This window comes from Seriola lalandi, unplaced genomic scaffold (assembly GCF_002814215.2).
Source record: "Seriola lalandi dorsalis isolate HSWRI2012SDOR001 ecotype SW California unplaced genomic scaffold, Sedor1 jcf7180002054927, whole genome shotgun sequence".
Taxonomy (NCBI): Eukaryota; Metazoa; Chordata; class Actinopteri; order Carangiformes; family Carangidae; genus Seriola; species Seriola lalandi.
In genome coordinates, this window is record NW_019525479.1 from 1,757,184 (window position 1) to 1,780,141 (window position 22,958).

General features: G+C 37.7%; 2 protein-coding genes across 3 annotated transcripts; both read left to right on the forward strand.

The window, feature by feature from the left end:
* The first annotated feature begins 3,258 nt into the window (after positions 1-3,258).
* ctdsp2 (CTD (carboxy-terminal domain, RNA polymerase II, polypeptide A) small phosphatase 2) lies at positions 3,259-12,991 on the forward strand. Its single transcript, XM_023392929.2, has 7 exons — positions 3,259-3,939; positions 6,543-6,706; positions 7,949-8,050; positions 8,409-8,465; positions 9,115-9,207; positions 10,161-10,346; positions 11,177-12,991. Exons 1-7 carry the CDS (start codon positions 3,879-3,881, stop codon positions 11,300-11,302), a joined length of 789 nt encoding a protein of 262 aa, XP_023248697.1. The 5' UTR covers positions 3,259-3,878; the 3' UTR covers positions 11,303-12,991.
* Positions 12,992-15,017: 2,026 nt separating this feature from the next.
* On the forward strand, positions 15,018-22,919 carry tmbim6 (transmembrane BAX inhibitor motif containing 6). Of its 2 annotated transcripts, none has more exons than XM_023393015.2 (10): positions 15,018-15,171; positions 16,400-16,505; positions 16,620-16,728; positions 17,349-17,469; positions 18,268-18,316; positions 18,480-18,577; positions 18,782-18,861; positions 18,963-19,063; positions 19,355-19,430; positions 21,910-22,919. In XM_023393015.2, exons 2-10 carry the CDS (start codon positions 16,450-16,452, stop codon positions 21,931-21,933), a joined length of 714 nt encoding a protein of 237 aa, XP_023248783.1. In that variant the 5' UTR covers positions 15,018-15,171; positions 16,400-16,449; the 3' UTR covers positions 21,934-22,919. The 2 variants fall into 2 exon arrangements, with proteins under 2 accessions (XP_023248783.1, XP_023248781.1); XM_023393013.2 differs by having other exon boundaries at positions 15,035-15,171; positions 16,397-16,505.
* Positions 22,920-22,958: the final 39 nt, after the last annotated feature.

Sequence of the window (22,958 nt, forward strand, 5' to 3'; positions counted from 1 at the left end):
TGGGGGTGGAGGGGGGGCTCTTCCAGCAAATCACATGATTGTAGACCCTACAGTCCCAGCCCTACATGAGGCTCAGATGCTGCAAGCACATTTCAACAGCTAGTTTGTCATCAGCATGATTGGATGTAGCTAATGCATGGCAGAGTGCATAAGGCTGTAAGTAGACGCTGTGGATTCCCAGGTGTGAAATGTAGAAATAGAACCACAACACCTAATGGATGGACTGTATGTTTGTGTGTACGTCTGTGAGTGTGCAAGACATTAATGCGATATTTTTTTGTTGCAATTATTGAAAATATCACCACTGATGTTTACTGTACAGTATAACTTGATGAACATTATTTTCTGTTGAATTTTGACACATGTCCCAGACATTAATTCAGTGGAATTAACTTTCTGAATCTTCCCTGGTGGACAATCGTTTGGCCTCGGTGCCCTTGAAATATTTACAGCTGATTTATGACAATGTGCTCAAAACTATTTTAACAAACAGTGATGTTATTTGTACTGTGTGTTTTGTTATCATGCTCCAGTTGATGACATGCTACAGATTAACAGACTTAAGCTGTTGATTTATGTTTGCTCAAAGATATCTTTGAACTACCATGCTGTTTTATTACTGTGGCACACCAGAACTGGCTGATTTAATGAGATGCAATCATAAAAAAATCATTAAATGTGTTGTGTTGTAAAGAACGATGCCACTGAACAAACACAATAAACCACAACGTAAAAATACAACTGCTGTACATCAGGATTATATAAGAATAGTCACCTTTGTTTGCATCATGACTTGTTTTCATATCTGTCTCTTTCTCTCTGTGGGATTTAACAATGATGAATTTCAGGTCTCAGGCTTGAAGTGCAGTTCACTTGTGATTTACTTTTCTTTTCACCTCAGGTTGTTTTTACATGCTTGTGCATTAGTGCTGTTCCCTGCTGAAAGATGGATGTACTTTTTACACGTATCGGGTGTTTGAAGTCACATGTTTTGGACAGATTTTCCATGGGTACAACTGCAGCACCCTGCAACACTCTGTCCAGGCCCTTCCTTAACACCATTTGACCCCTTTGCTCTTTCTGTCGGTCTGTCTGTCCTCTCTGAGGAATGCACATGCAACGTTACCAAAAGTAGAGGGGCAAGACGCACCAGAGAGCAGGCAAAGATAATGAATTTCAAGTTGATTTAGTAAACAGTGGCATCAGCTTTAAAACCACATGACATTTTCCAGCTGTGCGGTCCATACTTATTATGTATATATTTTTACACAGATCTGTCAGTGCTGCCCTAAAATGTCCGACACCAGGAATGCAAACAGCAGGGCCATTCTTGTTTATGCCTTGCATTGTGGCCACTGTGGGCACTGGCTGAGCTTGTGGTGTAATGGGCCCACATGTGTTTGGAATGGGGAGCCTGACTATCTCAACTGTGTAGTTATTCCTTTATTAACAAGTTTATTTTCATTGTTTCTGTCTGTTTTGCTCAGCTAAACAGTCTTCCAGATGTACGCAGTGTGTCGTTCTCTCCGTCATTCTCATGTGTGTAAATGCAGAAAATATCCGCTGTTACTTAATTTCACACCATAGTTGTTCACCATGCACTGCAGCAAGAAGATGCGTGTGATTTTACTTTTAACTTTTCTTCACCTCCAGAGGATAAGGAGGCACTGCAGAACCTCCATGTTGTATATACAAATATCTGGGGACCCACTAGTTGACCGCATTGCCTAACATGGTGTCAAACCCACTTCTATTTATTTGAACAAGGTAAAACAAATGTGTTTTAGTCCAAGCTGCTCAGAAAATGACTATACTTGATACAGTGAAAAAATAATTATGAAATAACAGGACCTGTCTGCAGCTTAGTACATCTTATTTTAATTTAGACCAATAGCAACAGCAACTGTTCATGTTTTTCTGAATTATTCACTGGATTTAGACCTAAAATAGTGGCTATTTTTAGTCTTAACTGATCTGAATTTTTACATGATGCAACCATCATGTAATGTTTATGACAAGCAGTGGTAAAGTAAAGTAACAACAGAGCCTGGGTGCTCTGTTGTTGCACAGATGTTTGGTGATTGCCATAACGCAGTGGTTCCTAGAGTAAAATCCCCTAGCATTTTTCAAGTAAAACAATTTACAGTTTCATTTTACTATTGTGTCACTGGAGGGAAGAGAAATGAGAGAGAAAATGAAACAAGCCTGGGTCACTGGTTTCACTCTGCCCTCTGTTACCTCCAGACATTAAGTACTACTGAGGAACAGTTACCATGTAGTCCTGCACAGAGTTATATCTCCCAACCAAGTCTTGCTGATGTGGAGGTGTCCAGTGGAGACTGTGGATCCTTCAGATGAAGAGAAACCGGAAAGCTCTCCTAAATTACATGCATTATAGGTATAGTACAACTATTTATAGTTTCCTTTTAAGGTTCAAGGTTTACTTCAAGTCACCCTATAGTTAAAGTTGTTAACTAATTAATAAGCACTAGTATATACATCTCTTATATTATAGTTTTATGAACAACTAATTAAATGTTTATATACTGCTTATAAATGCTAAATAATGGAAATTAAAGTCAAGTGTTGCTAATTTTAAATACTGCTACCAGTAATGTCACCCCAGTGAGTGGTTTTGGTTTCAATTTTAATCAGAGATTATGATATCGCAATTGTACATGTAAAATCGCGGATTACAGGGTTACTTTAAAGTAAAAGAAAACCCTAAAGTAGGCTAATAATTGCCAGTATCACACCTTACCACACAATGATAATGTTGAAATTTTTTTTTTTTTTTTGGGGGGGGGGGTCATTATGTTGGCCTATGATTAAAAATGTCACACCTCCTCCACCGCATATGCTTATATTCAAGTTGAGTAAGAGCCAAAAAAATTTTTTAAAAAAATGCTCACTAGACGCAGTATACTGATGTATTTGTAGAAAATAAGATACTGTGTAAACAAAAAAACAAACGTTAAAATATAACGTCCTAGCGAACAATTTAAAAGAGAGAATACAAAAATACACTGGCTGTCTTCATTTATGTTTAAATTTAGTGGCAGAGATTAATACTTGTTTATTTTATTTTTTTTTTTTTAATAATTTACAAACAATGTGATCTCATTTGCTAGAAGCAGCGCTGGAATGTGTTCGCTGCGGAGCGTGCGGGACGGGGAGGAATGCCTTGACCACGCCCCCTCCTCCCGGCCGTCCAATCAGAAAGGATAGACAGTTTCAAGGCACCCGCGGAGTCCCAACCGTAGAAAAACAAAACCTCGGATAACAACAAAACTCATATTTTACATTTAACTACGCGGTGGAATCGGGTTTTCAACATTGAAACCTGCTCTAGGTGCCAATTCTCGGTGTTTTTCGTCGCTCTTTGAGGCCTTTCGGGCGATGTTGTTTATCTGTAGTAAGGGGGGGCTTGAAACCGCCCTCCCTTGCCCCATTTCCTCGGTTGTTTTCCTTCCCTCGCCTGGATTCTCCATGTTGTTGGTGCAAAAGTGAGGACTTAGCTGCGACGGGAGAGGGGGGCTGCTCGGCGATATTACCAGTAATAGTAGCGGTAAACCCGAGACGACGGAGCGGACAGAGACTCAAATAGCCTCCCAAAAAACATATCCAAGTGCCTTGCCCCCTCCCCAGGCGGACCTCCGAGAGAAGAAGAAGAAGAAGAAGAAGAAGGAGAAGCGGCGGGGGGAATAAAGAAACCCAGGAACAAGACAAATCCCACTCTCATCGAGGATCGTAACTGAGGCGGATGACAAGTTACCTCGGTGAATAATTGAGTCGACTTGTCAATAAAACCCAATGAGGGATGCCCATCAGTGCTCGGGGACAGGATTTGAGGATTTTGAGGGCTCCGTGATTGTCAGATGGAAAGTTCTGTTATCACCCAAGTGCAGAAAGAAGACGTTCAAGTGTCACCGAAAACAGGTGAGATGGGCCCGGGTTATATACGCTTTTAAAATCTAATCAACATCCGCCTCGCGTGGCTCGGTATTATTTGATTATTTCTGAATAATGATCGGTGTGTTGAGAAAAGCCTGTAGTGCGCCCATTTGACAGTTGAGCTCTGCGGACTCTGGTTGAGCGCGGTCTGAGGCGCATTGCCTTAAAAAAAAAAAAAAAAAATCTGTAATATTTAGATCTAACTCCTACAAAATAAAAAGTGAGAGTTTTTAAAAAAAAAAAAAAAAATCACACATAGCTTCTTTGCTAATGATTCTTCCACAGGAGCTGCAACCGTAGTTGTTTTTCTTCAGTGATCACCTGCAGATCATAAAGAGCATATGACTCTTAAAAAAAAAAAAAAAAAAATTATAAGATTGAATAACATCTGATACTAATCTGATATCAGAGGACATTATTATGTAGCTCACTCTTGCTTTACCACAGCTGAGTTATTCATGTTGTATTGGATATAAGCTCAAGTATAAGTTCACAGTCTCCATTACGCACTGGGTTTGCCATCCAGAGCTTAGCTATTGTTGATCCTGTTTTTGTCTCTCTCTCTCTCTCTCTCTCCCTCTCTCTCTCTTTTATGCTGTGGGTGCTCTTATTGTGCAAATCTGTGTCGCTTCTTAACATGTGGTGTTGCGATTATCACTGAGTTTTTTTCCTCAGTGGTGTGCTGCTGGTGATCACGGCCAGCTCTCCAAACCTAGCAGCAGCAGCCACTGTATTTATGTCTATCAGGTTCCAGCTTGTTTGGCACCATCCCATTTCCTACTACTACCAGGTACAGCGTGAGGGACCTCGTCTGTCACCACAGGCAGCATTATATAGTAAACCAGGCTTTTTTTTTTTTGTTCATTTATCAAACTACAGTGTGGTGTTTTTGTTTATATTATGGTCACAGATCAGTGCACGTCAGTGGCATTAAGGAAGAAAAAAAAAAAAAATGTTTGATTTTATTTAATACTGGACAAACAAACTGCACAGTTTCTACATTAAATCGTGGTGATGAATTAAAGACAAATAGGTGTAAAAGGGTCCAGAGTGGCCGAGGATTAACAGTGGGGCTGTATAGAAATACCAGGTGCCGCGGTATTGACAGCGGAATGCACAAACACACCCCTCTGCACACGCCCATTGTAGCGCCGTTTCAAAGATTTCGTTGTTTGCACGCTTTCCTTGGCCCTGAAAGAGGCTTTGCTCATTGATTCTGGTTCACCTCTTGATCGTTAATATAGTGCATATTGCATGACTGTGGTGCGGTTATTGTGTTGAGAAAATTATTCACAATGCCTTTAATATATATATATATATTTTTTTTTGCCTTGCATGTTTTGTTGGATTGAGTGGGTTTCAGTGATATATTGCATTGTGGCTTCGTCAGCGTGTCACTGGTAAATGTCTGTAGGATTAATCTGCTGTTATTTTTTCCACCCTCTTACATGCAGGGGAGTTTTAATGTATGTGTTATGTCATACATGGCCAATACTGCCTTCCTGTGGGAAATCAATAGGCTGACTTGTGCTGACTGGCACTCAAGATTCACATCCATGGGTTATATATCATGTGGATTGTATTGAACAGCTATCTTTAATATTTTCATAAAAATGGTGTTGGACTAATGAAGGGCCATCAAATCAAGCTCCAGTGTCCTTTGTCTCTTAAAGATGGAGTTGTGTAACATGGTCACTGGTGTGTCTGCATCATGTCTTCAGAGCATTCAGAGGGTCAGCTGTAGTTTATGGAAAAACACATGTAAATCTCTGAGAAAACAGTTGGCTGGCAAGCTTCGGGTTGTTTACCATCAGTTCATCTTTCTAGTAGGAGCTGAGTGTGTTTACGAACTGGGATGGCACTGTATTGATGGGTATAAAATCAAGCAAGTCCTCACATGAAACACACCAGAAGGGACTTGCAAGAATTTCTTTTTGCCCCCTTTTCTTTCACTGAGCCTTGTATGCGGCTAGGACACCCATCGTTACAGTGACTGATCAAAGACCTGCACAGAGCACTGAGGTGTGACTGTTTGTCCGGCTCACTGACTGACTGCCCGTCTGGCTGTTCTGGCTGTTCTGGCTGTTCTGGCTAGCTTCAGGCAGCTCTGGAAGGTCTTGGAGTTTAAAATGGTTGGAATGTTTTCTGTCTGTGTTTTCTGTTGAAGGTACTGCTGAAAAGTGTGGGTTTTCCCGCCCTCTGTGATTATATAACATGTACCAGCCATTTCCAGCAGCAGCAGCAGCAGCGGCAGCAACAGCAGCAGAGGCAGGCGCATTAAAAACAGATTTCATGTGTGGGGCTATGCCATCCGTGTAGACAGATGGATGACAGGAAGCTCATTCTATACGTTATAAGCAGCTCATACTTAATTACTCTGATTTTCTTTTATGAATTAGTATTTGTGATTGTTTTTTGATATATTTTTAATTTCTTTATTGTTTATGTCAAGATTTGTTTTGTGTGTGGAAAAAAAGAAGATTAGCTGACGTGAGTTGTGGCGTGTAACTCAAAGCCCCACTTAGCATTTCCATGTTGACCTCATACAGTTTTACTCATGAAAGTCTCTCTTTCTCTTTGCTAAACAGGCCAGGTGAGCCGGTCTGCCCTAAAACAGCCTCGGAGTTGTAACATCTTCAAAGCGCTCTTCTGTTGCTTCCAAGCTCAGGATGGCCCTAAACCACCACCACCACTACCACCACCTTCCCAGCAGGCCTTGCTGGATTCACAGGAAAATGGGACGGTTGTCAAGGTAACACTACTCTTATTCTAGCAATATTTCACACCACCGAAAACAATTTGAAGACCTCAGCTCAGTCCTCCCTTTATTTTTGTTTATTTAAGATTTTACTTCCTTGTCGCGCCCACACATACGCTGCTTGCCATAAAAGAGGAGGTGTATGAATAGGTTGGACATCTGTGCGAATACACTTAACACGCTGTTGTAAAAATGTGCTTATTATTGTCTTCCAGCATTATTTTTTTTTCTTTATTGCTGCGCACTAAAACCACTACTGCACCTGCTCGGAACATCTTGAAAGCTAAACCGCAACTGTCTGCGGATATGGAATCACTTTGATGTTCACACTTGATCCTCCAAGGAAGATAAGAACGACACAGCGACTGTCAGTCCTTTAGGCAGATGGCGAGAGTGAGCAGAGAATGGTGTATAGTGTGCCTCGTAATTGCTGAGGTGGAGAAAAAAAATAAAGCCTTGAGCGCCTGCTGCACACGACTGGCCACGCTGGTGAACGCTGTCAGCCTGATTAGAGCTTCAGTAGCATGTAAGGGGCGTTTTAATGAGATGCCATGTTTGTTCACATTGAGGAGTGTCCTCCAGCATCAGGAGCAAACAGGAAGCAGCATCTGTAGGGCCTGGTTATTGTCTGGCAGGCTCCCACTGAAATGAAACTGAATTAAACTTTGGCGCCGATGGGGTTATGTTGCATCTGGCTTATTGTTTAGTTGGTGAAAGAAGATTGCAGTTGCTCATGGATGGCATTTTTCTCAATCTTAATTTTCCTTCCTTAATGGATAAGTGATTTCTGTTATGTAACATATTAATAATTAATTTCAGTTCGACTGCTCATAAGGAGCGTAGAAACAAAATTAACAGAGGGGGGAAAAACTGGATATCTGAAAATTAGATTATATCAACGTAATTTGTTCTCCCTGTAGGTGAATGCCTGTAGAGTTTAATAAGCTGCTATTGGAAGTATAATGAAAGACATAAATTTGCTTATCATAAAGATATACAACATAGAAGCTTTTGCAGTAAATAATTAAGCCTACTCCTTCAGCCATCATCACATACATGCCCTTCTAACTCAATCTAATTTCCCAGAGGTAAAATCAAATAGCCAATCTTTGACTTTCATATGAATCACTGTGCTTTTGGGACTAATCATACTCCACAGCCATAAATATAGCACTGACAAGACAAATGATAGGTGTTATTAAAAAAGAAAAAAAAAATCTTGGTGTGTCTCCTCAGCAATCTGAACCCAGCCTCCTGCCTGAGGTGAAGGCCCAGGACCAAGGGAAGATATGCGTGGTCATAGACCTGGATGAGACTCTGGTGCACAGCTCATTCAAGGTACCACAGCTATGACTCACTAAATCATCAGATACACTTATTTTTGTAACAGCAAGTAAATGACAATATGTTTATTTAGCTATAGCTATAGATATATATATATATATATATACACACACATAGTGCAGCCTGTGTCAGCCTGGTTCTGCTTTGATCATTTGTTAATCTGTGTCAGAGTTTCTTCACACACATCAAGTGAATTACATTCTGTTTGCTATGTACTGTGATTTACAGCAGCGTTGAGGGGTCTGGTTCTAAGTGTTCAGTGTTCAGTTGTTATGTAATGCCATGTGAATGTACACAGCGTGGCTCATGTGAATGAGCATGCCAACTATCTCGCTCTGTGTTCTCCCTCCAGCCTATTAGTAATGCAGACTTCATCGTGCCTGTGGAGATAGAGGGGACCACACACCAGGTAAACTACTGCGTGTGTGAGTGTTGTATTTGCTGTAGAGGGGAGGGAGTTGTGTTTGTGTATGTATGTTGATGTGTTTGCAGTGGTTGCTGAGCTGAAAAGGGATGGGTCTTGTAACTGATCAGCCAGGTCTCTCAATGACGGGTGCACGGAGCCCTCTACTGGCCAGATGTTGGGTAGAAAAAGGATACAGTAGAACAAGTAGAAGTGGATGCATCGGCAAGAAAATTAGTCATTTCAGCCCAGTTCATCTAAAATTCCATTAATAAGTGATACAGTATATATTACTGTCTCTGTGAAGAATATGTTGAAAAATGCTTAACCAGCAACGTGTACTGGACCATTTGTTCAACTCTGGTGTAGAGCCTCTCACTTTTGGACATGTGGAAATGTAATTAACTCAGAAATGTGAGTCCTGGGACCCCATGTGCCGGTAAGGAATCCTCTGTGGGCCTCTGCCTGGTTCAAGTAATCCAGGATAGGCTGGTTAACACTGGCACGGCCTATTCTTGATTACTTGTTTCAGGAACTGGCTATTAGCAGCTAACGGATGGGGAAAAAAAAGTTTAAATGCAAGGAAATTAAATTAAATGACATTTAAATAGCCCTGTCGGTTGAACTGTTTATTGACGGTCTCTTTGTTTTACAGGTGTATGTACTGAAGAGGCCGTATGTGGATGAGTTCCTGCAAAGAATGGGAGAGTTATTTGAATGTGTGCTGTTTACAGCCAGTCTCGCTAAGGTACATCAGATACTGAAATAGATACTGAAATAAGATCTTCATATTTTATTCAGCACGAAGTGTCTTTTGTCTGATATTTAATGTCTGATCTATCAGATGTTGTTCTGCTTTCTCTTGCCTTTTAGTTTCTTCTTTTACTGTGAGAGAGGCTGTTTAACACACTGTTAGTAACCTCGGCAGACACCTTCTTCACGTTTGATTACAACCGTAGTTTGTTTCTGTGCTTGGTTGCAACAGCTCTTCATAAGTTCAGACTTAGTTATATCGTAATTGATTTTGAAGTGGAGGCTTACACTTACACAGCTAACTGAAACTGATTGGCAAAGCTATGTTAGTTTGCTAACATATGACACTTTTAGAGTAAAGATATATCTGACCAAACACTGAATAAAAATGCTATTCAACAATGATGGAAGATTTTAAATTAAATATAACACAACATACCTCGTATTACCAAACATTATGCTAATTATGTCAGACTAAATGACTAAATAGCGCAACTTATGTTAGCATAATCATATATTTCCCACTCATTCTGAACTGCATGATTACTACTGAACACTAACACACATATTTCTCATCCATACTGCATAGAAATGAAACGCAGTAAATGCTGCTAAAACTGTTATTTTGCGTAGTTATGTTACAGCTTGTGATCCTACAGTGATTTCCTTAAGTTTCAGTGGTGCAACCCAGTTTGGTAAATCATATGTTTTAGGTGCTAAAATGTATATTTACTAAGATCTTAGGTAAGACTTTTACAGTTAGGAATGGATTTATGAATAGCTGGTGCAACCTGTTCCAGATGAGCAGATTTTGGATGTGTGGTGTTGTAACTTTAGCTATTTAGAGTAAATATCCACCATATGTAGAAAATGCTTCACTAGCCCAGCCTTACACATCCCTGCTCTTCCCTCACCTACTCCATACATCTCCCCCCTGGCCTCCATCAGTATGCAGACCCTGTGACGGACCTGCTGGATCAGTGTGGTGTTTTCCGGGCTCGGTTATTCCGGGAATCTTGTGTATTCCATCAGGGCTGCTATGTCAAAGACTTGAGCCGCCTGGGCCGAGATCTCCACAAAACCCTCATCCTGGATAACTCTCCTGCCTCCTACATCTTCCACCCTAACAATGCTGTGAGTTTTCACTGTGTTCAGTTCACTATGATGAACTTCCATGTATCGACTTATGGAGGTCTGGAAAACTTCAGGCACAAAAGTTGGTTTAAAAGAAATAGATTTGCTCCAGACCTCCAGCCTAATGGGATGGAGATCTGGTAATGTGAGATTAGCTCGTAAAAAATGATGAATCACATAATTGAAACAAATTCAATTCCAACAAATTTTATAGAGTTTTAATAGTTGGCAAATTGATAAAATTAGCAGACTCAGCCCTTGATGTTTGGAGAGGCAACATTTCTTAGTGCCAAAAATATTAAAATCTCATTTTGGAAGTGTATTCTTAATTTCATCCTCATTAGGGATGCAACGAACTAACTCAAACTAATTATTTTCAATATCTATTTATCTGCAGATTATTTTCTCAATGAATCATTTCATCTTTAAAATGGCACAAAATAGTGAAATATAGCCATTATAATTTCCCAGAGCCCAAAGTGATGAAATGTGTCTCTTTGTCCGACCAACACTGCAAAACCCAAAGCAAATCCTCACATTTGAGATACTGGAACTGGATCATTTTTAGCATTTTTGCTTGAAAAATAACTATTAAACTATTATCATGATAGTTGCTGATTAATTTTCTGCCAATTGACTAATTGTTTCAGTACAGATCCTGGTTTTTAGGAATGTATTCTGCACACACAAGTCACATTAAAGGCTGGTTAAAACTGTGCACCTCTTTGGTTAGATTTATATAAATTCATACACTGCTTTGTTCTATGTCTGTGTTTTTAGTTGTTGTTTTTTTTAATCGAAGGCCAACAGTGACCATTTGTTTTCTTCAGGTTCCTGTGGTGTCTTGGTTTGATGATGTGGAAGATGCTGAGCTGCTCAACCTTCTGCCTGTCTTTGAAGAACTTAGTCAAGCTGATAACGTTTACACCAGGCTGGACCAGCTTCGTGGACATTAATCTCTCATGGGACCTGCTCAGCCCCTGTTAGAGCTCCAGCTTGAAACCTCTTCAGCTACAATAGAATCGTATATTGAGAATAGAATGCTAGAGTTTCCAGATGTTGTTCTCCTAGCCTCTGCACAAAATCCTCTGTTTAGAAAAGTGTATTAGCATGGGGTTAAGGAAATCCCAAGCTTGGAAAACACAATGTCTTTGGCGCAATCGAAACTATAGATCGGAATCTGAGGCCTTTTCTCTGAACCTCAGTGCTGACAATATTGACAACCACTATTTGAAAGTACTATGAGACAGACGGGAAACAACAACCAAAGCAGTCCCATCACTATCACTCCAGTTAGTATGAATATTAAAATGGTTCTTTTGCCAAAGCAGAAGCCTGCCTGCCCTGACTTGACTTTTGGACATTGTGTTTTTTTATTATTGTGCCTTTAAGGAACAACAAAAAAACATCAGCCCTTTTTTTAAATTTCCACCAGATTTTATACATTTATTGATTTCTTTTTATAGGTTGTTTTATAAGGAAATCTATTTTTAAATGGTGAACATGGTTCTTCTATGCAACCCAGTTCTGTAATTACATGGACAGTACCTCTTGAGTAGACAGTCAATAATTGCATTCAGCAGATGTAAACATAACTGTAGCCTTATTTACCTGTAAATGAGCAGCAAAACAAAAGTGTATTTTAGTTACTTGTATTGTAACCATAAAACATGCAAATATACATCATTAGTGGTCAGACTGATATGATACTTTTGGTTATAAGTTAAGTAAACAGGGCGAAATCTGGTCTTTGATGGATCCGTTGAAAGCAGACACACTGGAATATGTTGGCACATAGGACCATAAACGCCACAGTTTTCAGTCAAGGTTTAATAATAGTTCATTTGTTCATATGTTTTTTCTTTTATTACTATATGACAAACAACTTGCACTTGTTTTATATTGACAGTGCTGAAAGTAAAAACTGTGCCTTTGAAATTCGGACAGAGAATGGTGTTCTGCCTGAACAGAGATTTGTAGGCCTACACACTCTGATGTGTCATGCTGAGCGTGAGAAAACACTGTCAAGAGCAAGTGTAATGCCATGTGGCTGTGGTACTTGCAGTGCAACACTTGAAAATATCAAATTTGATTTTTTTTTTTTTTTACATGTATGAGTGTTTTTTCTGTATTTATTGGCCAAAAACCTGTATTGTCCAGTATTTCTTAATGCTTAACATTTTGTATTGTAGTCCATTTGCCAACTTTGAGGCTGGCCTTGCGTTTGACTGTTTTATCTGTGCCTAAATAACAAACATTTTGCTGTCGAAGTTCATGGATAATTCAAAAACTTAAGCAGTTAAATCAAATAGATGTAAATCCAAGATTCAATCATGCAAGAACACATTTTTTTCATTTGAAAATTCATTACAACATATATTTTGTGGGGTTATGTTTCCTGGGTAATATGGTTTTTCTATGATGTTTAATGCCTGATGCAATTATTGCCTGCATGTTGACTAGTAAAATATGACAATGAAAATTTACCAGTTGTGATGACCAAAAGTACTTGTTTAGACAGTCACAATTTGTCTTTGTGTATCAGAATAAATCAAAAACTCATTTTGTCTACCTGATTTGACCAAAACTCTAAAAGACAAGGTGCTACCAATTTTTATTTTAAAATAAAAATTGGTTATATTTTACTGTTTTGTATGTGTATTTTGTACCGTGTGTCACAAGCAAACCCCTTTCATCAATGGTCTGATAAAACTGGTTTTGCTGTATGTCCTCTTATACAACAATTAATTATCTAATTAAATAATTTTCTTTTACACAATCAAGCCCTGCTCACATTTTAGGTTTACAACATTTTAGTAAAAAATGTAAAAAAAAAAAACATTTTTTTTATTTAGGAGTATGCCTAGCATTGCAGTACTTGCGCAAAGCTTGACACTTAAGCATATCCAAACTTTGACCGCTAAAAATACATTTTACACACATTTTTTAACAATCAGTGGTGAAATGTCCCAAAGTACATTTACTGAAATACTGTACTTTGAAGTACATGAGTACTTCCATTTTATTTCATAGCTACCCAACTGTTTATAAAGTTCTTTAACACAATAATTATCATATATTATATTATTATATACGTAATTAAATATGACAAGGGCAATTCGGTACAATGATGACTTTTATTGTTGATACATGTCATTGCAAATGCTTTAGTACTAAACTAATATTTTATAAGAATATAAGATATAGAATATAAGACTTTTACTTGTTATGGGTTATGTTTACATTGCAGTATTCCATTTCAAGTAAAAGGCCTGCATTAAAAAAGCTTACATATGTAAAATTACAGCATTGTCAACAAAATGTACTAGTATCAATAGAAAAAGTACTCATTCAGCAGAAAAATGGCTGATATGATGGTTGCTGTATTACACACATACGTTAATGATGCACTTTGAGTAAGCTCTTTACAGATTTCACATCTCTACATAGTGTTGATCTGTAAACCCCCAATCTCATGAAAACACTTCTGAATATAATTACATACATAAAAACAAGTGGGAAAAGGGAGTACTCAATGAGTTTTACTTCAAATGTTTTGTTTTTCTAAATGCTCTAAAAAGTTTCTGTAGATTGAAACAAAACAGATGTTGCTGCACAAGAATTATGCTCAGATTTTTTTTCACTTTTATCAAATAAAATAAGACATATGGAGTCAATTAAAGACCAAAATGACTTGAAGGAGATTTACATTGTCAAATAAAAAGTTTCCAAATAAAAAGTAGTGGAGTAAGTAGAAAGCAGAATGAAATTGAAACACTCAAGTAAAGTACAAATGCCTCAAAAGCTAGTTACTTTCCATCAATGAAATTTGCATCATCCCTGCATTTATTTCTGTTTCATCAGAAACGTATCACGGTTGTTATTGCGTCTTTGAAACGTATGTTCCTTTCCAACTGAAACTTAGAAACCTGCGTGTTTGCTGAAACACTTGATGGTGCAGCTAAATTTATAAGTCGGCCATTTTAGGTGTACCGGGGACATTATTCGGTGACACCAGGAAGTACATTTGCATATAAACCATAGATTGTATATAAAACGACAGGTAATGGTTTCCTATACAGAATAACAAATGTGGTTTTAAGGCAAAGTAATTATGAAACAGGCGGTGTTTTATTTAAGCTATTAGTAACGTGGAGAATCACCGTATTTTCGATTTCACCTTAGGGAACAGGGACTTTCCAATACACTGAAGTTAGCTTCAGATTCGCGTCTTCAGCTTCGAGAATAACATGAATGTTTTTGATCCACGTAATGTTGTGAAATTATGTAATTCACATCCTAGTTAAAAATTAATAACTGTGGAAAAAAGCAATCTCTTTTTATCATCTGGACAACAATGCACTAGGTTTAGCTTTTAAAAAAAGAAAAAAGATTTGCACTTGTCAAACCTGGACAAACAAGTAGGCCTCAATAACTTTAAAGCACACTATTCAAATTTGTAAAACCATTGTCCTATTATTGAACACACAAACCACACCATCAGACAAAACTAACAAGACTTGTCAAAGGTGAACGACAGTAACCCAGAGAAGCTAAACACATTTTTCAGATTTTACTTGTGAAAACACAAAACAGCTAGCTAAAGAGCTAACAACTGTTTGAGTTGTAAAAAACAAAAAAATTAAAAACAAACAAACGAACAAAAAAAACGAATCTGAAGCCAACTTCCGTGTCGTCATTTTCTGGGCGTTTCCATGGTGACGTCAGCAGGTCGTTGTGAACTGACTGACACGTACGGTTTTATTAACAAAAAATAAATAAAGAAGTCAGAGTCAAACAGCTCGGAGCAGTGGAGAGGCAAGAGGTTTGTAAACGATTTTAACGTATTGTGCTTATGCCCTCGGTGCATCGTATTGATAGTGACTAACGTTATCTGCCGAAAAAAGAGCCAGACGTCGAATTGTGTTGACAGTCGAGAGGACTTTAGCTAGCAAGGCCGCTAGTTATTTAAGGCTAACTGGCGAGCAACGTTAGCCATTAGTATGATAGTTTGATGCATCAAACAGTCTTTGACTCTCCGACTGTGGCTCGATTAGTTGGCCCTGTTTCCAATAATAGGTTTATTTGTGAATTAAAAGAACATGGTTTGATTTTGCTGCCAGCTAACAGTTAAAACGCCTAAAACGAAACGATAGCTTGTAATCAAGAAGCTTGTTAGCTTGTCTAACACGATTATGTGCTAGTTAACTCAACGCCTGACATTTAGATAACCTGTTGTGTAACTTCGCTAATGTTTCCACCCTCATCTAACTAAACTACACACGTTAAGTCGCAACATAAAGCGTATCATTCGTGGTGGAAGCAGTATTCGGACTATTTATTTCGCTTATGTAAATGTTAGCATCTTTTATAAACTGATCATGTATTTTATATGTCAAATGTCAGCTACCTACCTACCTACAGCTGTTACGTAAATGTAGTCGTGTAAAAAGATAATGGCTAGTGTCTTCTGAAATGTCGAAGTATAAAGTAGTATAGTATACGAAGTTTAAAGTTGTATAAGATGGACATTCTCATCTTAAATAAATGTAGTGTTTCCGCAATACCAAGACACCTATTTAAATTCTTCCATTCTAGATGCTACTTAAGTGTAAGTACAGAAATAATATCAACAAAATAAAATAAAGAATTGCTCATTATGTAGCAAGACCCCTATGATATTGGATCGTTGATGTGCAATATGTACTGTTGCGTAGTTAAATCTGTCGCAGAGGATTATATTGTATAAACTGATCATGTGTTTTGTTTGTAAAAGTTTAATTTGAAAAGTAGCTTTAGCTGAAAAATATGTTGGGAACATGTTGTAGATTAAAGCATGCAGTATTTCCCTGTGAAATGTTGAGTAGAAACACACAGTAGTAATAAAATGGACATACAAGTAAAGAACCTCAATTGTGTTAGTAAATGTAGTTGTTTTCCACTACTGCTCGTTAATAAATCATCTCTGAACACAGATATAGCTGTAGAATTTAATTTAATTCTGTCTGTTAAAGTGGAGTTGAAGTGTAATCATGTGCATTCCTGTTCAGCAGAGACATTAGCTGAACAAAAATCTCTTCAGATCTCACTTCCTGGTGCCACCATGAATGTGTTCGACCGCAACATCAACTTTGATGCTCTCTTCAAGTTCTCCCAAATGTACGTAAGCATGCATTAGACTGCTATCTGATGTATGTCAGTCCTTATCTTATCGTTCTTTATCTGCTTTAACTCAGGTTTTCATCTCTAATGCATTGTTCACTTTGTCTGCAGATCTCACTCAACTCAGGTGCACTTGAAGAATGTGTACTCCAGCCTGGCAGTTTGTATGTTCGTGGCTGCAGCTGGCTCCTATGTCCATGTTGTTACACGCCTCTTTCAGGTAACTCTAACAAGATACAACAGAGTGTTGATGCAAGGACACATAATATATATATGTATGAGCATATACTATATTGTCTTGTTGCACCAATGTATGTTAATGGGATGTAGTAAAAGCCATCATAATGTGATACACAAACGGTTCCCTTACAGAAAGTACATACTTTACCTTACCTAACATAATTTGCATGTTAAGTTTAGTTACAGAGTTACAGAGTTATCACGTCAGAAAAATTATGCAATACTGGGAACTTAATAGATAATTTAAAGTTGAAGCCCAGCTGTATTCAAGTCCAAGTTTGTTCAGCATAGTTAGGTTTTGAATCACAATGACTGTAAGATGTTAAGATAAGACTGAACTTCATTCACCCCGAAGAATTTTTCTGTTTAATCTTATCTTCTGACCCTGATGCTTCAGCAATATTCAAACTGTTACTGCTTTTTTTTTTTACTCCTTTTAAAAAGGAAATGAGAACAATTCTGAAATTGGGAAGTATCTTTGAAACTGTTAAATAATTCAGTGGTCAAGGTTGGGTTTTAGCGTTATTCAACACAACAAATGTTTAGTATCTTAGCCACAATGTTGCTGCCTTTATGTTTACCTTGTGCTCTTGTTCTCAGGGCGGTGTTCTGTCTGTGCTCGGCTCCCTGGGGATGATGTTCTGGCTGGCCATGACACCACACAACTCTGAGACAGAGAAGAAGAGACTGGCTATCCTCGCAGGATTTGCCTTCCTCACAGGTAAACTGATGACTTTGTGGCTAGAGTTGTCATGATTATTCAATTAATCAATCACTCCTTTGACATAATTTTGAAAAGCACTTAATTGTTTAATAATTTAAGTAACTTTTAAATGGAAAATGCCACAATAATTGCTGTGTTTCGTCCCTCAAATAGGAAGATTTCCTCTTTTCTCAGTTTTATATAAGTGTACCGTCTATCTTTAAGTTTTGGGCTTTTTGGCCATAGTCCAGTGACACAACCTCAAATATCTGTGAGTGAGCCGTGATTTCAAAATGAACAACAGTTTTCATTTTCAGACAAACCTTAGGTACTTTCCATTGAAGACAATCACCAATGGTCCCCTGCGTCGCTCTTTGTGTCTACTCTGTTCAGTCAGTGGCAGAGCATCAGTATGTTAGGCGGTTGGAGGCTTTGCGCTGTTGTGAGAGAGAAAATAAGAAAGATACTCTGTTGCTTCTAACTTTCTGTAGGTAGGTAGGTAGGTAGGTAGGTAGGTAGGCAGGCAGGTTGGTAGGTAGGTAGGTAGGTTGGTTACTATATTTGTACACATACACAGATTGAGAAAGTTAGAAGCGACAGTCCAGTTGTTTTGATTTAGTCTTGATGATTGTTGGTCAGACAAAACAGACGTTTGAAGATATCATCTTGGGCTTTAGGAAACTGGGATTGATATTATCATCTTACATTTTTTAGACAAAACAATGAATCGGTTAATCAGCAGATTAATCAATTTTAGTTTAAGGTCATCATGTAAGAGTCTAAAAGCAGTGTTTGCCTTTCTTCCTCCCTGTTCAGGTGTTGGCCTTGGCCCCACACTGGACTTTGTCATCGCTGTGAATCCGAGGTATGCGAAAGTTTACTCAGTACACATAATTATCTAACAGCTGAATATAAAGGAAACATAACCATCTTTAAACAGTGTGATCTTGAAACTAAACAACAAATGTGAATAGTGTAATGTGATGAGTACAGCCACCTGACTGTTTTCTGACTTTGTTTCTCCTCAGCATCATTGTGACGGCTTTCATGGGAACCTCTGCGATTTTCATTTGCTTCACTCTCAGCGCCCTCTATGCCAAGCGAAGGAGCTACCTGTTCCTTGGAGGTAAAGGCAGTTTTTCATTGTGACCCATGACTGTAACAATCATCCTCTAATTCTATATCCTGTAAATTAAACCCATTTTTTGCCCATCAGAGAAATGCCATTTTGCATTAGCTTATCAATCTAATTTTACAGCATTATGTTGAATTTCTTCTCCTCCAGAAAAACATAGTGCATTTTAATGTATTAAGTTATTTTTCTCCTCAGGCACACTGATGTCTGGCCTTTCCCTTCTATTCCTGATGTCTGTGATGAACATGTTCTTTGGATCTCTGATGCTGTTTAAGGTACTTCCCTTAATATCCCTCACTAAAAGTTTGATCACCTGTGTGTCACATTGCGGTGTAAATTATATGGTTTTTTTGTATGTCTTTATCTCTTCTGACAGGCACACATGTACCTCGGGCTGTTCATCATGTGCGGCTTTGTACTGTTTGACACCCAGCTCATCATTGAGAAAGCAGAGAACGGCGACAAGGACTATGTCTGGTGAGGATTTATCCACCTGGGCCCTTATTTATTTGCTCATAACCAAATACCATGCAAATACATGATCCCATAGTGAGGTTAGGAACTGAGCATCAGTTCCTACAAAAGACTCATTCAAATACATTGTTCTTTTTCAAAAGGGTTACATAACTTCAACCCTAAGATGACAATTGGTAAACTTTTACAGCCTTTATTGGAGTGATACTGAATGATGTATGGTAGTGTTTTTTTCTTTGAAAGAATACATAAAGATTATGAAACAAATTTGATATAATTTTTTTTTATTTGAAGGCACTGTGTGGACCTGTTCCTCGATTTCATCACCATCTTCAGGAAACTGATGGTCATCCTTGCCTTGAACGATAAGGTACTAAGCGTAATGCATAATTCTTCTTTTTTTAAAAGTTAAAGTCTAGTCATATTTTATATTTTTTTATTGTCAACAAATCCCATGAAAGGAGGAAAGTAAGTATCCAAAGCTGGATACATCTCCTTCTCTACTCCTCTGCCACAGAGCTGCACTGTTTTCCAAAAACTATTGACAAGACGAGGTTAAAACATAATATATGGCTGCACTGCGCATGGTTAAAAATGCAAAACTCAGGATGTAGTTGAAAACAGTTGTGGAACCACAGTAAACAACTATTTTTATTGTAGAGGTGGAGTAGTCCCCAGATGACGCAATATGCCAATTAGCATATTCATGATATCATCTTTCTGTATTTGCATTCTGCTGTCAGCTGGTTTCAGCCTTTTATCTGTTTGCTTCTCTCCTTCTCTCTGAACCCAAACACAGTATTTTAATTTTCTAATTTACATGTTTTTCTGTTTCTGTTGTCAGACAACCGAACAAGTATGAAATAATGACTGAAACATGGCCCATTAAAACTACATATTAACCAGCAGTCACTTCCAAAACCATTTCCAAGTTGCTGCCCTTCTGCTGCTAAAATCCTGAATTTGTAACGGCAACATTGTCTGATTTTCTAACGTTGTCAAAATCACAAGTTAAAGATAATGGCTATGCTGAGATTTCAGCTATATTGACTTGTAAATGATGCAATAATAGAAATTGGTGCCAAATCATTTTGAAAGAGCAATGGCCAGTGGGAAAAGTCCAGCACAAGGCTGGTCAACCAATTGTTTAACCTTATCACTCAGCCAGTCACACAGTCAGTCATGGACATTTGCATTTGTCAGACTGGCCTCTCTTGCTGTCCAACCAAAAACCCATCAGTGGGCCTAACTTTTGCACTGGTTGACATGTTCCTTCTTTATGATGAAGAGGGACAGTGTGGTCTACTTTGAGTCAATCCCACATTCACCCAGCTGCTGCCCCAAATACTCACTTCCACAACAGATGTTTATAAATCCATTGCTGAAAATAGTTCCCAACAAATGCAGTGTGTACTGCTGTTTAAGTAAGGTTTGCTAAAAAGTAGTGTCCAGCTGTATTAGGAAGTTATTGAGGCTTTAAAAAAAAAAAAGAAACTGTATTGGTTGACATATTTTTAAAGATTAACATCTTCAGCAGGAAGAGATGGGCTTTGGGCTGAGAGCCACAGACGGGCTGGGGGAGTTGGAAAGTATTGAGAGACAAACTACTGCATTGTTGGTTTTTGTATTTTCATGGGATTTGTTGACAACAACAAATGTACAGAATATTGCTACACCTATCTTTTAATGCCTCTCACCATGTTATTTTTTCTCTCAACAATACTACAGAGTAAATATGGTTGTTTCAGCCAAATCACAAAAAACAACACATTTTCTTATTTAGCCCTAGTAGAATAACATAACAATTTCAAAGCAAATAACATTTGGATAAGTCAATAGAAAGATATCTTTTCAGAAACACTGCTCTGTTTGTTTAAAATGTGATGTGTCACTGAATTGTGCAGAAAAAAAAAAACAGAGTTTAATTTTTCTCCTTTGTATTCAGTGATGGAAAGTTATATAGTTCATTTACTCAAGTATTGTACTCAAGTACAATTCTGAGGTAGTGTACCTTATTTATACTATATCTGTATTTGATATATATATATATAGTTATTAGTTATTTTTCAGATGATTTATCATAAAAAAAACATATAGTAAGTTTGTGCATTGTATTTCATGAAACAACAGCATCTTGTGGCTCCTTGTCGTGTTTGAGTTGTTAGCAGTTCCAACAAAGATGTTTACTCTCTAATGTTGTCAAACGGTTTCATTTAATGAATGTTGAGCACTAACAAGGTAAAAGTGTCACAAAAAGCAAATTGTAGAGAAAATATGTTTGGGAGAATTTCTTTTTTCTTCTTTCCTCTCCCGTTAAGATTCCGTTCATCATCTCATAACCCCTCAGATTTATCTTGTGACCCTTTGGATGGGCCTGACACCTAGATTGGAAACCATTTGAAAAAACTGACTAATTCTATAATAATAAGTAATAAAACTACCTCAGTAAAATGCTGTTTACACACTGATGCATCAGTATTAACATTATACTAATGTTATATATAATGATATATCGGTCAGAACAAGTTCTGATCTCTTTGGTATTTTCAGTACATTTTGCTGATATTTGAGTATTTTTACCTTAGTAATACTAATTAGTAATGGAGTATTTTCACATTGATGTATTGATACTTTTACTCAAGTAAAGGATTTTTTCCCACCACTGACTTTTGGAGTGATGACATAGCTTTCAGAGTGGATATCTAAAAATTGTCAGCACATACTGTTTAACTAAATCTGTCTGCATGGCTCGATACCATCAGAGTAAAGTGATACGAACTTTAAACTGCTATGAGTGATATGGTCTGTGTGTTTTTAATTGTGATCGTGATTTTTTTTTTTTTTTTCAGGAGAAGAAGAAGGAAAAGAAGTAAAGAACGTTTGAGAAGCTGGAAAACAACAATCTGTCAGAAAAGGCACAATTTGCAGCGCACTTGGTGCTTTTTACTTTCTGTCTTCATTTCTTGAATTAACTCCTATGTGGTCTTATATTATTGAAATTCCTTTGATTTATTTTTCAAACTTACAACCAGGGTTGAATGTAAGTTTCTGGTACACTAACGCTAGTCCAATCTTGGCTGTGAATGGAAAATAGACTAAAGCTGCAGTGATCAGTCTTGGCCTGTAGATGGAAGCGTTGCTTTATGAAGGCTTAGCAGGTGAGCAGCACTTAATGACGATTTTTATATTACTGTTATTTAGTGCCATGAATTAATTACATAATAGGCTCCTTTTAGTGGGTCGTGAGCTTCTGAGAATGATCGTTGTTTCATTTGAAGTTATGTAAAATTTTTCGTTGATTTGCTTATTTATAGGTTTCCTCTGTACTCTTCTTTAGTGGACTGTCACAAGATTTGATGTCCCATGATTCTGACAACAGTTCCCTCTTTCGAAAATTTCCTACTTAATTGTTTGGGTTTTTTTTGTTTTTTTTTTCGACAAATTTTGTTTTGTGAAAAATTTGAGTAAGAATGATGAAACCTGGTAATGCTGACAAACTATGACAGCCTGTCAGACTCATGATTTACAGTAACTCCTTCAAATGGACTCTCAGCCACTTGGTGGTCTGGATTTTGGATTTTGGCTGGTGGAGGAATCGGTGCCATCTGTCCATATTTTCAACTTGAAGCAAAAATGGGCAAGTTCACACCACTCCTTGTAAATTTCTCCAAATATCTGTTGTCTAGAAATTAGTTTGCCAAATGATGTGACGTTAACCTTACAATTTGACATTGGTATGTTTTTTTTTTTGTTTTTTTTGAAAGTGTATACTGTGAAGAATTTATTTTATTGATGTAAAATTGAAACTAATAATTTGATACATTTGCTCAAATAAATGTGTTGAACGTATTGAAAGAAAGTATCGTGCGTCTCTGCATAATTTATTCATGTTTACTTC